General features: G+C 33.5%; 1 protein-coding gene across 1 annotated transcript in view; it reads right to left on the bottom strand.

The window, feature by feature from the left end:
• Positions 1–475: 475 nt before the first annotated feature.
• Positions 476–15,733, bottom strand: part of LOC115888130 (transmembrane protein 165) — a 38,938-nt gene continuing 23,680 nt past the window's right edge. Inside the window, exons 4-6 of the mRNA XM_030907715.1 lie at positions 15,185–15,361; positions 8,628–8,733; positions 476–968 (exon numbers count right to left, since the gene is read on the bottom strand). Coding sequence (XP_030763575.1) covers positions 889–968; positions 8,628–8,733; positions 15,185–15,361 — 363 coding nt within the window. The 3' untranslated portion in view covers positions 476–888. The remainder of the gene's footprint in view (positions 969–8,627; positions 8,734–15,184; positions 15,362–15,733) is intronic.

Here is a 15,733-nt window from a genome sequence, read left to right as displayed (position 1 = left end):
ACAACTTTTTTAGGTATTTTGAAAAAATAGACCACTTTAAGCTTCATTCAGAACCTCGCAATTAGTGGTTTCAATTACACTTTATACTTTTTAGTTTACGATCATTCACAATGTCTAAAAAACCTAATTAAAATTAATAGAATATCCTGGCAACAGCTTCCAATAATCGTTGTATCCATAGAGAGGACATAGCATTTAGCTAAATTAGTTAACAAGTTAATTAGTGGAAAAGTTACTAAACTTTTTCCACTAACTGAAAAATTTCTACCACTAATTTTAACGTTTTGAATGCTTACATTCAAATTAGAGGAATAAACTTCTACGCTAATTGAAACCACTAATTTATTTCACTAATTGCAAGGTTCTGGATAAAGCTTTACTCTTGAAGAATTTCATACTACAAAAATAAAATACTGGAATATTGACTATAGTCTGTCCAACAAGAGGCTATACGTCGGTGACAGTTGTATCTGTCATTTTTATTCACAAGTAAATTTTTGAATGTCGTCTGCCGAAATCTTTCCTTGACAGACTCTAGTTTATTTGGAGAGTGACAACATGCATAACCTGTCATAAAAAATAAAAATTTAAAATATTCGTTTCAACATTTATCCAAAAATAAATAAAACTAACCTTTTGTGATTAAGAATAAAAATTCACCAAAAAAAATACAAATATTTGTTTTAACATTTTGTCAGTGTCAAAAACAAATAAAATAAACTTTTGAGGTGACGCAATTTTTTACCCACTTAGTGTATTTGTTGTTTTATATATACATTATTCTAAAACGTTTATTTGGAAAATAATATCAAGGCAAAATTTTCAAGGTTTGTCGCTTTTGCTTTTCTAATTTCTGGCCGATCCTAGTTAAATCAGTGAGGGTAACAACTATTTTTCACCCATGTTGGGGTCGAAGAACAGCGCCGATACGGCGAATACTAAAAACACAATTCCGCCGATGATCGTAACTGAAAAAGAATGGAACATTTTACGTTAAATATCGAAAAAGTTACTTCTTAGGTATCGAAAAATTAAAAATTAAACAAGAACAATTAGCTTAGCGTTAACAAAAATACACTCAGATGGAAAAAAAACGCAACGGAGAAATTTTTGGTCAAATTTAAAGTGTTATATTTTTGTTATTTTTAAACCTATTTTCATGATTTTTTTTTAGCAAGCTGTGTATAATGACATCAACTTTAATTCGTAAACTCAATTTTATATAAACTTTAGTATTTGGCAATATCGGGGGTAAGCAATATCGGTATATACAGGGTGGCCCATCGAAAACGTTCCGCAAGGCATAACGGCCAGGGTATTTGTTTTTTCAAAAAATCCAAAAACACGTCAATTTTGTTTGTGAGTGGGACAACTTTTGCCCCAAAAATGATTGCAAAATCTGCAACCCTCTAAGCGAGGGTGTCATCCCCCAACTTTTTTCAAATGGGAAGGGGGGTCAAGTGGCGCCGCAATGAAAAGGGCTTCCTATTCTCTATATTTCCCCGCTTCGTTTTTAAAAATCGGTCGAGTCGTTTTGAAAATATGAAGGATTGAAATTTGAAAAGTATTTTTTTGCAAAAAAAAACGCATAAATTCATAGATTTAGGAAGAACAGATATCACATTGTGCATTTTAAACCGATCAAACAATCGGAGGTTGACTACGTACTGTAAAAACCAACTGAGATAGAGAAGGCGACATTGCCACATATCAAATTTGCGCCTATCTACTTAGTTTGATTTGCAGAAAAGGTGACTTTAAAACCTTCACCGGATATCAATAAATCTCAATTTCTTAATTAAATTAATAGTTTATTTTTAAAGAAGCACGCGTAATAATATGTTATTAACCAGATGATATATGCGTTACTATTAAAGGACATGTTTACTGTTTAATGTGCTGAAACGTCTAGAACTATTGGCAACGTCGCTGCTAGTCTTCCAGAATGAAATGAGCCGTCCGTCCCACCACCCCTCGCGACGGTCCTTGGTCCGTTATAGCATACTACGTTTTTTTTTTTTTTTTCCACAATAAGGGGCCGTCCTCTGCCGGAAACACTGCGACCTGTGAGGTCTATTGTGTTTGTCCCCTTTCTATATCTGCACCCATTCTCCTATCCCTGTGCCCTGCACTAACTTATGCAGGTCCTTGATAGGATGGGAGCATAGTTCCTCTCGGTTCTAGCCTAGCTTTCCCAAATAAAAGTGTCGCTTGCGATCCAGAGCCTCACAGTGACATATTATGTGCTCCTGCTGTTTCAGGATCTTTATCGCAGAGTCTGCAGCAAAGACTTCCTTGATACAGATTGAGCTTGTTCAGGTAACACTTGACAGCCATATGTCCTGTCAAGAGGCCTGTTGTAATCCGCAATTTATTCCTGCTAAGCATTAGCAGTTCTTTTTACGGTTTTGGAGCTAGGTCCTTGGATAAAAGCCTTGCTGTGCCTGTGCCCCTGTCTGTTTCTCCAGTGGACATTCTGCTTTTCCCTGATCCAGAGTTTTAATGCACTACGGGCCATACATTTGGGTATTCCCAGTACTGGCTCTGGACCAAGATAAGATGCCGATGATCCTTGCCTAGCTAGCTCATCGGCTTTTTCGTTGCCTTGGATGCCGCTGTGACCCGGCACCCAGAATAATTTAATTCTGTTCCGTCGAGCCAGAGCTTCCAGTTCACCTAGGCATTCCCAGACGAGTCTCGACGATACCTTTGGGCTCATAAGCGCCCCAAGTGCTGCCTGACTGTCTGAGCATATATTGATGAGCTTATCTGAATAAGCTCTTCTATTGTTTTCTCTCGCACATTGTAGAATGGCGAAGATTTCTGCCTGGAATACGGTTGAGTGTTTACCCAAGGAAAAGGATAGACTTACCCTTGGTCTTTCCCCAAATACTCCAGCTCCTGTTCCTTCAGCGGTCTTTGACCCGTCTGTATACCAGGTTAGTCCATCCTGAAGGAATGTTATATCTGTCCACATTCCTCGATCCATTTTGTTCACCTCGAATGGTTTGTGGTAGTGATAAAGAGGGGTCATCTGGTCCGATCTCATTTGGAGTAGAGGTCCCCGATAGGATTTCCCATCTTTGTGTGTCCTGTTTCTGTCCTATTTCCCAGAGACAAGACACTTTGTTGTCGATAGAGTCCCATTCTTGCCTCCGCCTGGATCACTATGTGAAGAGGCGGAAGGTCCAGAAGCGCCTCCATTGATGCAGTGGGCGTTGATTTCATCGCCCCTGTTATGCTCAAACAAGCAAGTCTTTGCACCTTGCTGAGGCTGAGCATTGTTGTTTGTTGCATTACCTTAGGCCACCATACCAAGGATGCATATGTTACTGAAGGCCTCACCACTCCAGTGTACAGCCAGTGCACCATCTGTGGTCTAAGGCCCCAGATTTTTCCATGAAGGCGTCTGACTACCGCTAGTGTAGTCACCGCCCTCCTTGTGACATTTTCCAAATGTCGGTTCCAGGTCAGTTTGGTATCAAGCGTGATTCCTAGATACTTGACCTCCCCGAGAGAGGAATCTCATCACCGCAGAGTCTTAGAGGCCTAGTCCCTCAAGTATTCTGCGCTTGGTGAAGGGATTATTACGGTCTTTGTAGGACTAATATTTAGTCCCTCCCGTGTCACCCATAATTCCACAATCTTCAAGGCCCTTTGCATTCGCTCCCTTACTGTTGTGTTAAACTTACCTCTGACTAACACGACCAAATCGTCTGCATATCCCAGAGTGTTGAAACCAGCCCTGTTGAGACTATTAAGCAGTCCGTCCATAACGAGATTCCACAGCAGAGGGAGAGAACTCCCCCTGCGGGCATCCTCCCGCCACCCGGACCGCAACAGTCTCATTTAGGAGGGTGGTATATGCCACTCGACTTTTGAGCATGCAGTCTATCCACCTGCAGCAGGTCTCCTCTAATCCGAGGTTCCTTGTAGCTCTCGTCAGTGACTGAAATGAGGTGTTATCAAACGCCCCTTCTATGTCGAGGAATGCCCCTAAAAGCACTTCTCTTGTTTCGAACGTCGACTCCACTTTGCTTACTAGCTGATAGAGTGCCGATTCGGTTGATCGTCCTGCTGTATAGGCATGCTGGTCTTGGTGAAATGGTCTTTTTCCCATTATTTCATCCCTAACATACCTGTCCATTAGTTTCTCAAGAGCCTTTAGTACGAACGACATAAGACTGATGGGCCTAAAAGCCTTTGCCGTAGAATAGTCCAGACGCCCATTCTTGGGTATAAAAGCTACCCTGGTCAGCCTCCAAATTCTCGGTATATATCCTAAGGCCAGACTAGCTCTTAGTAGTGTACAAAGTTTGCTCGTCAGTAGGTCTGGTCCTTTCTGGAGCATTATTGGACAAATACCGTCCGGTCCCGGTGATTTGTATGGCTCAAATGAGCTTATAGCCCATTTTAACTTTGATTGGTCAATCACCCTTTTTGAAACCTGCCAGTCTTCCCTTGAGGCTCTTCTCGTGAAGTTCTCAAGTCCACTACTCTTCCAGGTTTCTGGGGATTGCTCCAAGGCTATTGATCTGGGAAAGTGTACCCGAAAGAGTTCGGTCAGCGTCTCTTTCCCAGTGGATGTGTATTCTCCTGCACTAGTTACAAGAGAGTTAATTGAGGTCTGAGAGTCCTTAGAGAGTATTTTTTGAAGTCTGGCACATTCTGAGGTACTATCAATGCCCTCGCAGTACCTCCTCCAAGATAATCTCTTTGCTCTCTTCAGTTCCTTGTTATATTCGGTCAAAGAGGTCTTATATTCCCCCCAATCGCCGGATCTTTTTGCCCTATTCCAGTTTTTCCTTACCTGCCTTCTCCTTGCCTCTAGCTGGACGGTCCACCAGGGTGTTGCATACTACGTTTAGCTTACGGTGTGTTTGAAGTCGGAATCAAGTCCGAACTGATCTTTTCAGTGTTTTTCAGTAGTTTTTGTTTTGTTTAACGTACTTTTGAATCTGCGAATTTTCAATATGGTACGACAGGGTCAAGTGTGTGGAAAAATAAGCTCAAATTATCCGAATTTGTCTTTTCACAGGTAGATATTGTTTTAACATATTATATTTCCGCCGTAATTGTACATAGGCGTCCCACAAGGGAGCCTCTCACAATTAAAATAATTTCTAATTATATTTGTTGAATTTTGATCTATTAAAACAAGAACGTAGTAGCCGGTGATTAAATTATAATTCGTCTCAATTACTACCTAACTGTTGTAGATCATAACAAATTTGAATATAAACGTTGCACTTGAAACTTTACTATTACCCAGAAAGTGACATTTTTTTCTTAATATTGCGTCATATTTTGGTCATTATATACGATATTCTAAAGGAATTTTGCTCAACAAATAAACAAAGGTGTTTACCCGACCCTTTTTACATTTTATTGCTTTATTATATCTGCCCCTTCGGCCTTGTTTAGACAATTTTTTACCACCGTACAAATACCTCTTCCTAGAGTTATTTGTACGGTGTGTTTACCTTTTTTTTAGAATGGGACGAACTGTAAATAATTCTCAGGCCTCCAAACAAGCTTTTAACCTATTACGTTTTTGGTTTGTGATTTTTATTTCAATTTTTTTACATAAGATGGGGCCATTGTAACGCACATTTTCAAAATATTTTTGTCAACATACAGGGTGGTGCAAACCGCAATACGTATGCTTAATATAGTTCATGAAAATTGAGACATTTAACTAAAATTTGATTATCTGATGAAGCTACCTTTAAAAGTAATGGATTTGTAAATAAACGTAATATTCATTATTATGCGATAGACATCTCATACTGTAGCACACAGATTTGATACTTTTAATGATAAATGCCTTCTATTGAAAGACTAAAAGGCAATTGCCTCGTGTCAGAGCCATCATAATACAAGAAGAAGACCGAAAGCCAAATCTTGTCTTATATTTTCAAAAAAAAACATAATTTTCTCATTAAATATTGATTTTAGATATAGGAAGTTATTAGTAATACAAGATTAAACAACTATTACACAGAGTACTTCTCAGGAAGCTATCGATTGCGAACTAACTAAATCGTTACTAATTACTAATTTTGAAAATTTCTTTTTAAAATCAAAAAAGGTAAAACTAAAACCTAAACTATCATTTGAGATTAAACGGAAAGTTCTAAATAATGTTGCCTATTCTAAACAAGAAAAATGTATTTATAAGTTTTCTAACATCTCTAATTAAATTTGGACGAAAATAATATTTCTGTTTGCTATTGGTATTTTTCTCATGGAAGATACGTAAATAAAAATGACTTTTTAAGTAAAAAAAAGTCAAAAATACAAGTTATTTCAAAAAAGGACTGTCCTTTTCAAAAAAGGACAGGTGGCAACCCTAGGTATTTCTGGAATGGAAATTTAATGACAATTCTACAACTTTAGTTTGAAAATATGTTCCGGCTACCTATGTTTACAAAAATGTCTAAAATGTGCTTTACTATTGCCTCCATATTCTGAAAAGAAATTGAAAACCACAAACCTAATATATATATATCTGTTTCGGAAGCCTGAGTCACCCTGTAAATATTCAAAAGTAACTCAAAGTTTATATAGAATTAACTGAAAGTTTAAATTGAAAATCGACTTTGGATCGATTTTCGAAAACTGCCTACTAACGTTTCAACATAAGTATATGTGGGATATTAATTATATTATTATATTAGACCTTATAACAAAACTCATCTGATGAAAAAGTGTTAATGTAGTATATTAATATGGAGTAAAAATTTTACTAATTACTTTACTTTTACTTTACTAATTAAATTCGTTCCAAAAAACGATACGCCACTGGCCATGAGAACAATCCAACTGAGCCTAGTTGCCGGGGTCGGAAATTTTAGATTTCTCTGTCTCTTCTGTCCTTGTTTGGCACATTGGAATGTTTGATACACTACCAACGAGTATTTATGAATGAGATGTTCGGTCTATATTTATAATGTCTTTGCATAAATTAACTTAATTAAAAAAAACTTACCTACGATACAGTCCTGGTTTTAATAAACAATAATAACGATAAAAGAACTAACGATGTTAAAGAAAACATCTATAATGTACTCAAGATAACAGAAACAGAAAATATATTGTTATATAATATACAAACAGAAAAAAATTGTTAAATATACCCTAATACTTTGTGATGCCTTGGTTGCTATAACTGCCTGTATACGTCCGTTCATACTGTCATTGAGGCTGCATATACTAATATCATATAAGAAATTTTAAATCATTTTCCGATGCACGTCATCAATCACATCGAAATTGACACTAAAGCCTATAAACCTGAGTAAATGAAATTTTAGTAAAAATGTTTAAATTTGTTGACTAATTTAAGATACCAAGCAGCTCTTCATTATACTTTATAGAGCAAATGATTGTAACAGATATTTTATTTAGATTAAAGCTGCAAAAATTAGTTTAAACCGATTTTTATTATCGCCGTGTTGGTCACATTGCGCCATGTTCAGCAATGTTGTCGTGTATTATTTGACAATTATCCTAGTGTCAGTCATTATTTTGTATAGTATCGTGTTGTTGAATTTTTGGGAGTAATTCTCGTATTTTGCCGTTTTTCATAGTTTTTTTTTCTTAAATTGTACTTCTAAGCACAAACAGTTCTTTTAAGAACTAAATTTTCGGGATTTTTTACTGCAATATTATTTTTTTATTTATTAACTATATTTTTTAAGTTATTATTTTTCCTTAAATACATATATTTGAAAAAGTATGATATGTATTATTTAACTGTAGTTTGGGAGATATCGAGAAATAAGTTATAAAAACTATTATTAGATAATAAATTAATTACTAAAATATTCATTATTAACTTAAAAATTAAATCTATAAAAAAATATATACTAAATATATTGTTGGTTACTTTTAAATTAAGATTCATCTCATAAATCCATCACAATCTGGCAGCGCTGTCGCCATCGCTTGTCACTCAAAGTTGATGACGTGTATCGGAAAATGTTTTAAAATTTCTATATATCATATTGCGTTATGCTTTTCCATTCTTCTTTAAGAACCAAGCGAAGTTCATTTAATGAAGCTGGTACCGCTTCGCAACCTCTAACCCTTCTACCAAGAATTTGCCAAACGTCGAATATGACAGATAGTTCATATTAGTACATAGTTCACAATAATCACCAAATCCGGTTTGTCATATTGAAAAATAACTTCAAAAAGAAATTTCAAGTTCATTTCGCTCTTAAAAATTAACCAAAGCATGTATTGACATGATCCAAAAAACAAATTGCTCAGGAGACATAGTTCTGACCGTAAAATTATATTTTAGGAAAATTTACAGACGAAATTATTGCACAGGGTGTTTTAAAGGTATGGTAAAAAAGCAATCCCTCAATTAATCCTGTATATAATGCCAAATACTAAAGTTTATAAAAAACTGAGTTTACGAATTAAAGTTGATATAATTAAATACGTACAGCTTACTAAAAAATTCATCAAACTAGGGCTAAAAATAACAAATATACAACACTTTAAATTTGACCAAAAATTTCTCCGTTGCGTTTTTTTTGCATCTGAGTGTACATGATTTTGCATTTGAGTGTAGATGAAAAAGATCAAAACAAATCAAAGTTCAATTCACTTACCAGTTCTGACGGAAATTTTCTGGGCAATCATCCTGCCCCCTAATACTGCAACTCCAGTACATAACGAGTGTCCTATAACACCTCCTAATATAACACCATAAACGTTCTATAAAAGAAAAAAACAGGTACTAATAATAAAGATATAATCATAAATTGTAAGCAAACTAAAAAAAATAAAATGTTAAGATATTTCGATGTCGTATTTATCAATTCACAAAGTGAAAACATCATTATTGCATTAATTAAGAGGTTCTTAGTCTTATTCTACTAAGTTGTAGACAGGTATGTCGTTTTCAATAACAAACTTCTACTATTAAAAGAGCGAAAGACAAGTCTGCTCATATTTTCAAAAAAAAAAACAGATATTTCTGAGTAAATTTCGAGTTTGGATATAGGATGTGCTTAATAAAACAAAAAGATTGTTTTTAATCTTTTTTGTTCGTTTATGATACAAACAGATCTTAAACCAGAAATATATAACACATAACTCAAGAACCACTTTAGATATTGAAACTTTTTTATTCTGAAGATCGGATCTTTTACAATATGTTTACATAAGGAAAATTCGATAAGGTTGTTTTTTTTTCATTCAAAAGTTGTAAACAACCCATCCATTTAATTTTTGAGCATAGCAATTTTCAGCAATTGTGTAATTCTTTTATTGATAAAGATTTTCACATGCTATCTACGAAGAAAATATAGCAGAAATATTAAGCAAGTTTTTGGAAAAACTACAATCAATTATTTCTAGTAGATTTCGAGATATCGATTTTTTGAATTCAGAGTTCTAATAGCGCGACCACTGTCGAACGCCAACTCAATTCCACTTATTTTTACCAAAAATGCAAGTATTTCTAGCTTGCACTAAAAATTTTCAAGCTATAGGGAAAATTACAACGACTCGTTGATAAATAAACGAATAAAGTATCACGAGACGCAATTAAATCGTGAAGCTGAACGCATGATGTACACCTTTCCCTAGAACTTTAAGTACTGACAGAGGTACTGATTGGGTCGACCGGTTAACTGCGACAAATCTGCTATATCCCCTTCCACGTCTCTTAGCAATGTGCACAGTTTCTCGGTTTATTTCATACGTTTGGCAATGTGTTTACTGTTCTCTCTGTTCAGTACAGGGTGTCCCACTAAGAATAGCTCTCGGCTGTATCTCGGAAAGTATTAGCCGTAGGGCCTACGGAAAAAAATATTATTACTAAAGGGGCTATGAGAAATCGCTGGAAATTATTTTCAAGTTTGTAAAACGGCCGCTAGAGGGCGCAACTGCTATGAAAAATAAGAAAATAGAATGTTTACATAATTTTGCCTATATAATGGGTACTATAAATAATAGCTTCATAATCTTCAGTAAATCCAGTTTGGATTTTTTTTTAGAACCATTTTCCCCTATCTGCTAAAATAAAGTGGTGGGAGAAGGTTAGATCTGTCTTTATTGAAATGTTAATAACTCCGGACTGGATGATCAGAATCCAACAAACGAGGGCTCGTTTAAAAGAGCGTTTCTTACTCTATATTATACCATAAAAATAGAATAATAAGGTTTTGAACGTAGACGCTAGGGGGCGCTTTCTTACAATTTAACAAACAGCTCGTTTTTTTCAAAAAAACTAAATACGATAGTATATGTAATTTTAGCTGATAGTAAAGAGTAGACAAATCTTAAAAAGTTAGCGAAAACCGCATCTTGATATCTTCTTTCAAACCGAAGATATTAGCAAAATTATGATAAATACCAAAACATAAACCCTTAATTACCTTATTTTTACAACACGGTATCAGTAGCCCTCTTAATTATGCCCATTCTAACAAAAAAATAAGATAGAAACAGTTAGTTTATTTTAAAATCGACGATATGCCAGGATACGATAATACCAGATGCATTAATATCTAATAATTAAGATATTAATAAGAGTGAACAAGAAACGATGCCTCAGTGAAGTTATGGTAGGCTTTGGAAAAGAATTGCTTTTGACATAATAATATAAACGTCAAATTGTTATTAAATCAACATTTTGATAGTCTTAGCAGTGTTTTTTTATCTTTTAATTGCTTTTTTAAAATGCCTTTATTATTTGAATTAGTTGAAGCTGTTGGCATTTTGAAAAGCAATCAAAAGATAAAAAACGCTACTAAGACTATCAAAATGTTGATCTAATATCAATTTGACGTTTATACTATTACGTCAAAAGCAACTTTTTTCCAAAGCCTACCGTGACTTCACTGAATCATCGTTTCTTGTTCACTGTTATTAATATCTTAATTATTAGATATTAATACATCTGGTATTATGGTATTCTGGTATTTCGTCGATTTTAAAATAAACTAACTGTTTCTATCTTATTTTTTTTTTAGAATAGGCATAATCAAGAGGGGTAGTGATACCGTGTTGTAAAAATAAGGTAATTAAGGGCTTATTTTTTGGTATTTATTATAATTTTGCTAATATCTTCGGTTTGAAAAAGATATCAAGATGCGGTTTTCGCTGACTTTTTAAGCTTTTTCCACTCTTTACTATCAGCTAAAATTACATATACTACCGTATTTAATTTTTTTTGGAAAAACGCGCTATGTTTAATAAATTGTAAGAAAGCGCCCCCTAGCGTCTACGTTCAAAACATTATTATTATTATTATGGTATAATATAGAGCACAGATAACAGAACTAATTTAGATTGGCGACTCTCGCCCTCCCGCCAAAACATGTTTTGCAGCGACGCTCGTGGAGCGTGCGGGTACTAAGCTTCATTTGCCGATATATTCAAATCGAAATAATTTTACAATGTATTTTCAAATACATATCTTGAATAATTCAAAACTATAAAGCAAGTTGCAACTATTGTTTTTATTACTATTTCATCAAATATAAATAGTTTGCAACCTACTTTATTGTTTTGAATTATTCAAGATATGTATTTAATGTAAAATTATATGTTAATAAAAAACAGAGATTACTTTTATATTATTTTATTTAGAATTAAATAAAAAATATAAACAAAATATCTACCAAATCAAGTCGATATACTGCTTGGCACCACATTCTTCTCATCTATAAAAACAATAAATTTTTTTTTAAGTACCGAGTATAAAATAACAGAATATAGAATATTTACTAAAACAAAATAATGGAAAAACTACACTTTAGTAGAATTTAATATTTTTAAAATGAGATTCTAAGACAAACTTTTAACTGAAATGGACTGAATTAAGATATAATAACATAAAAATTAAAGGTAGATTCTTACCTCAGAGTATTTTGGTAGGCAATGTGTTTTCACATCTTTGCTAGTATTTCTACAGCCAGGAACACCATAACAGAATACCATTTTGAAAAAACATATTGGGAATTTATGCTAAAAAAACACCGAATCACACCACTACAGTAACGAAACGAACAACACGAAAAGCAAAACACAAACTGACAACTGACCACGACCACGTGCGACGCGAAAATTGTGTCCGATCGACAGTTTGGGGAGTGGGGCTGACCAGCTGACGTCTGGAAGCGACAACAGCACAATCCGTGGCGCGTGAATGTACTAAAAATAAAGACCTGTCAAATCGCAGGAGTGCCCGCCCCATGATATAGAGTAAGAAACGCTCTTTTAAACGAGACCTCGTTTGTTGAATTCTGATCATCCAGTCCGGAGTTATTAAGATTTAAATAAAGAGAGATCTAACATTCCCCCACCACTCTATTTTAGCAGATAGGGGAAAATGGTTCAGGCAAAAAAAATCCAAAATTTACTGAGTATTATGAAGCTATTATTTATAGCACCCATTATCTAGGCAAACTTCTGTAAAAAATCTATTTTCTTATTGTCCATAGCAGTTGCGCCCTCTAGCGGCCGTTTTACAAACTTGAAAATAATATCCAGCAATTTCTCATAGCCCCTTTAGTTATAAAGATTTTTTCCGTAGGCCATACGGCTAATACTTTCCGAGATACAGCCGAGAGCTATTCTTAGTGGGACACCCGGTACATTATAAACGCATTGTACTCTTCTTACATACGGAAATCTCGACCCAAGACTAACCTCCTTCCAATCTCTACTACCAGAAATCAACAGAAGAATTAAGTTAGCATGGAGTACTTATGGAAGAAATTCAATAACAACTGCAAGAACCTGCTCAGGTCGCATAACGCTCAATGGAACAAAATATGCTGGGAATACCCAAGGGAGGCCGTAAAGGAATGAAATTCAGATAAAATTAACCAATTATATTTTTTTTTCTTGCTATGTTTTTTCTTGCATTTTTTTGCATGTTGTATGTATTATTAAATAATTATTATATCTAATCAATTTTTATTATAAATATTTATTTTTATAACAATTTTAATAACTACTATTATCATCGATTGATAACGTAAAATAAAACAACAAATTATTGAGTCTACCACACATTCTTAGAACAATGAAACATTATAATTTAAGTCGGCCATTTTAGGTTCCCATCGCGCTCGAAGCTTTTTGATATGCTCCTTCCTTAATCTTTTTATTCAAAGGGTATACCAAATGGAAGACAAATGGAAGATCGATCAAGTAAGTGTCAAAGATAGAGACAGTTAGATAATAGAATGTATCTGATATATTTGCAACAATAAGGAAACCAAGTTACTTATCCATATACAGGGTTGTTCACCACATACGACACAGAGTATTGTAGTTAAACGATGAGATTTTTACAAATTGTAAGTTTTGGGTTCGATGAAGGACTATTAGAGGTACAATTTAAAAATAATTTTACAAGATACAGAGTGTCCCAAATAAGTAAAAAATATCAAAGTTGTATTTTTTTAAATGGAACACCCTGTATATTATTACATTTTTAGTTTCTACGATTAAAATAAAGGTAAATTTGATTAAGATTTATTATACTTAAAACTTACCGTTTTTGAAATATTTTCAATTTTGTGAAATTGCTGTAAAAATTTTAAGGCTTCATTTCTCCAAGGGTATCAAAGTTTTTAAAACTAAATATTTACTGAAGTTTATTTACTGATCAGTTATTGTGTTGCAATTATAAAAATAATACTACCTTATACAGAGTGTCTAAAAATTTATTTTAAATAATTATTAGCTTCAAACGGCAATAACTTGTTTTATTTAAATGGAACACCCTGTATATTTTACGAGAATCAGATGCACAATTTAATTGTCTATCAAATTATATTATACCATTTTTTACCTATCTCTTTAAGTTTCTGTGGAAAATACATTTTCTTGTAATTTAGAACTTATTTATCAATATACCCATGGACTATTGACATTTTAGATTATTTTTAAAGATGTACCACATTTTTAAAGAGTACAGATACTAATATTGTCGATATAATTTGTTTATTTTATTAAAAAATAAAAAAAAACTGTTTAAATATTTGTTAAAGAGGACCAATTAATATGATTTCAGTATTCAAACTACATTAACTGACTGTTTGCGTTGATTAATAATAATTGCTCCAAATACTAAAAAACTGAATTTTGTATGGGCATTAGACAGTGTGATAAAAAGTAACACCTTAAAAATGAATTTCATTTTTTAATAAATGCTTATTTATAACAACAGAGACTTTAATTTGATAACTTATTATTATATTGATTTCTGACTCAAATCCACATTTATTTATAATAATTTATTAACGAACACAATTAAGTATGTAATTAATTAGTATATGGGCGGAAATAATGGTGTTATATTTAATTAATGGTATACTCTTTTATAAAGATTTAAATAGTTTTCTTTTTGCATACAAATGGGCGAGTAATATTATCGTTTTGCTAAAAACGATAAAATTACTAGTCTGTACATTTTGTACATTTGTTGCTTTAAAAACAATCTAAAATGTCAATATTCCATGGATATATTGATAAATGCGGTCTAAATTATAAGAAAATGCATTTTCTACGAAAACTTGAAGGGATCGGTAAAAAATGGTATAATACAATTTGATAGACAATTTAATTGTGCATCTGATTCTCCTAAAATATACAGGGCATTCTATTTAAATTAAAGAAGTTATTGCCGTTTGAAGCTAATAATTATTTAAAATAAATTTTTAGACACTCTGTATAAGGTAGTATTATTTTTATTATTGCAACAGAATAACTGATCAATAAATAAACTTCATTAAATATTTAGTATTAAAAACATTGATACCCTTGGAGAAATGAAGCTTTAAAATTTTTACTGCAATTTCACAAAATTGAGAATATTTCAAAAACGGTAAGGTTTAAGTATAATAAACCTTAATCAAATTTACCTTTATTTTAATCGTAGAAACTAAAAATGTAATAATATACAGGGTGTTCCATTTAAAAAAATACTTTGATATTTTTTATTTATTTGGGACACTCTGTATCTTGTAAAAATATTTTTAAATTGTAGCTCTAATAGTCCTTCAACGAACCCCAAACTTACAATTTGTAAAAATCTCATCGTTTAGCTACAATACTCCGTGTCGTATGTGGTGAACAACTCTGTAGATTAAAAAAATTAAAGTAATAATAAGACATTTTTGACTTATATTCTACAAAAACTTACCTCTCTGGCACCTAGAATAATCGTAGTTAGCTGAGATCTGTCGCCCCACTCCGCCAAGAAAGTTAAGGTAAACGCTTGCAGGAATATCCTGAGGATGACGGTCAGCGGACTGGTGGGTTTAGGCCTGCGGTTCGTAGCCCCCGCTTCGGCATCGCCGGAGTTCGAGCCCCTTTCTATCTGAAGCAAAAGTGCAGTGTATGAATTGCTGATTCTCCGGCAAAAATGTATATGTTACAGTAAAAATTTGAAATCAGTGATTGTTAACGATTACTAGTAAAAGCTCACATTCGCTGATTTGCTAAGCCTACGCCAGTAAAAGTTCAACAGCTATTTTTGAAACCAACTTTTACTAGTGAATGCTAACATTCCCTGGAGGAGAGCAGTGAGTTTGAAAGATTCAATTAGCGCGGTTGCCACATGTTAGGATAACATTAAATCGGGCTAAACGTTGGCAACGTTGACAGACATCTGGCGTAAATTCGGCTTTGTTTTTTGTGGTTATGTATAATTGTTTAGTTATCGTTGTAAAAAGTGCTGTGCGGTATTTTC

The sequence above is a fragment of the Sitophilus oryzae genome, unplaced genomic scaffold, assembly GCF_002938485.1.
Source record: "Sitophilus oryzae breed Bouriz unplaced genomic scaffold, Soryzae_2.0 scaffold_684_pilon_pilon, whole genome shotgun sequence".
NCBI lineage: Eukaryota > Metazoa > Arthropoda > Insecta > Coleoptera > Curculionidae > Sitophilus > Sitophilus oryzae.
Note: the sequence above shows the minus strand (reverse complement) of the source record. Positions and strands in the feature narration are given on the sequence as shown.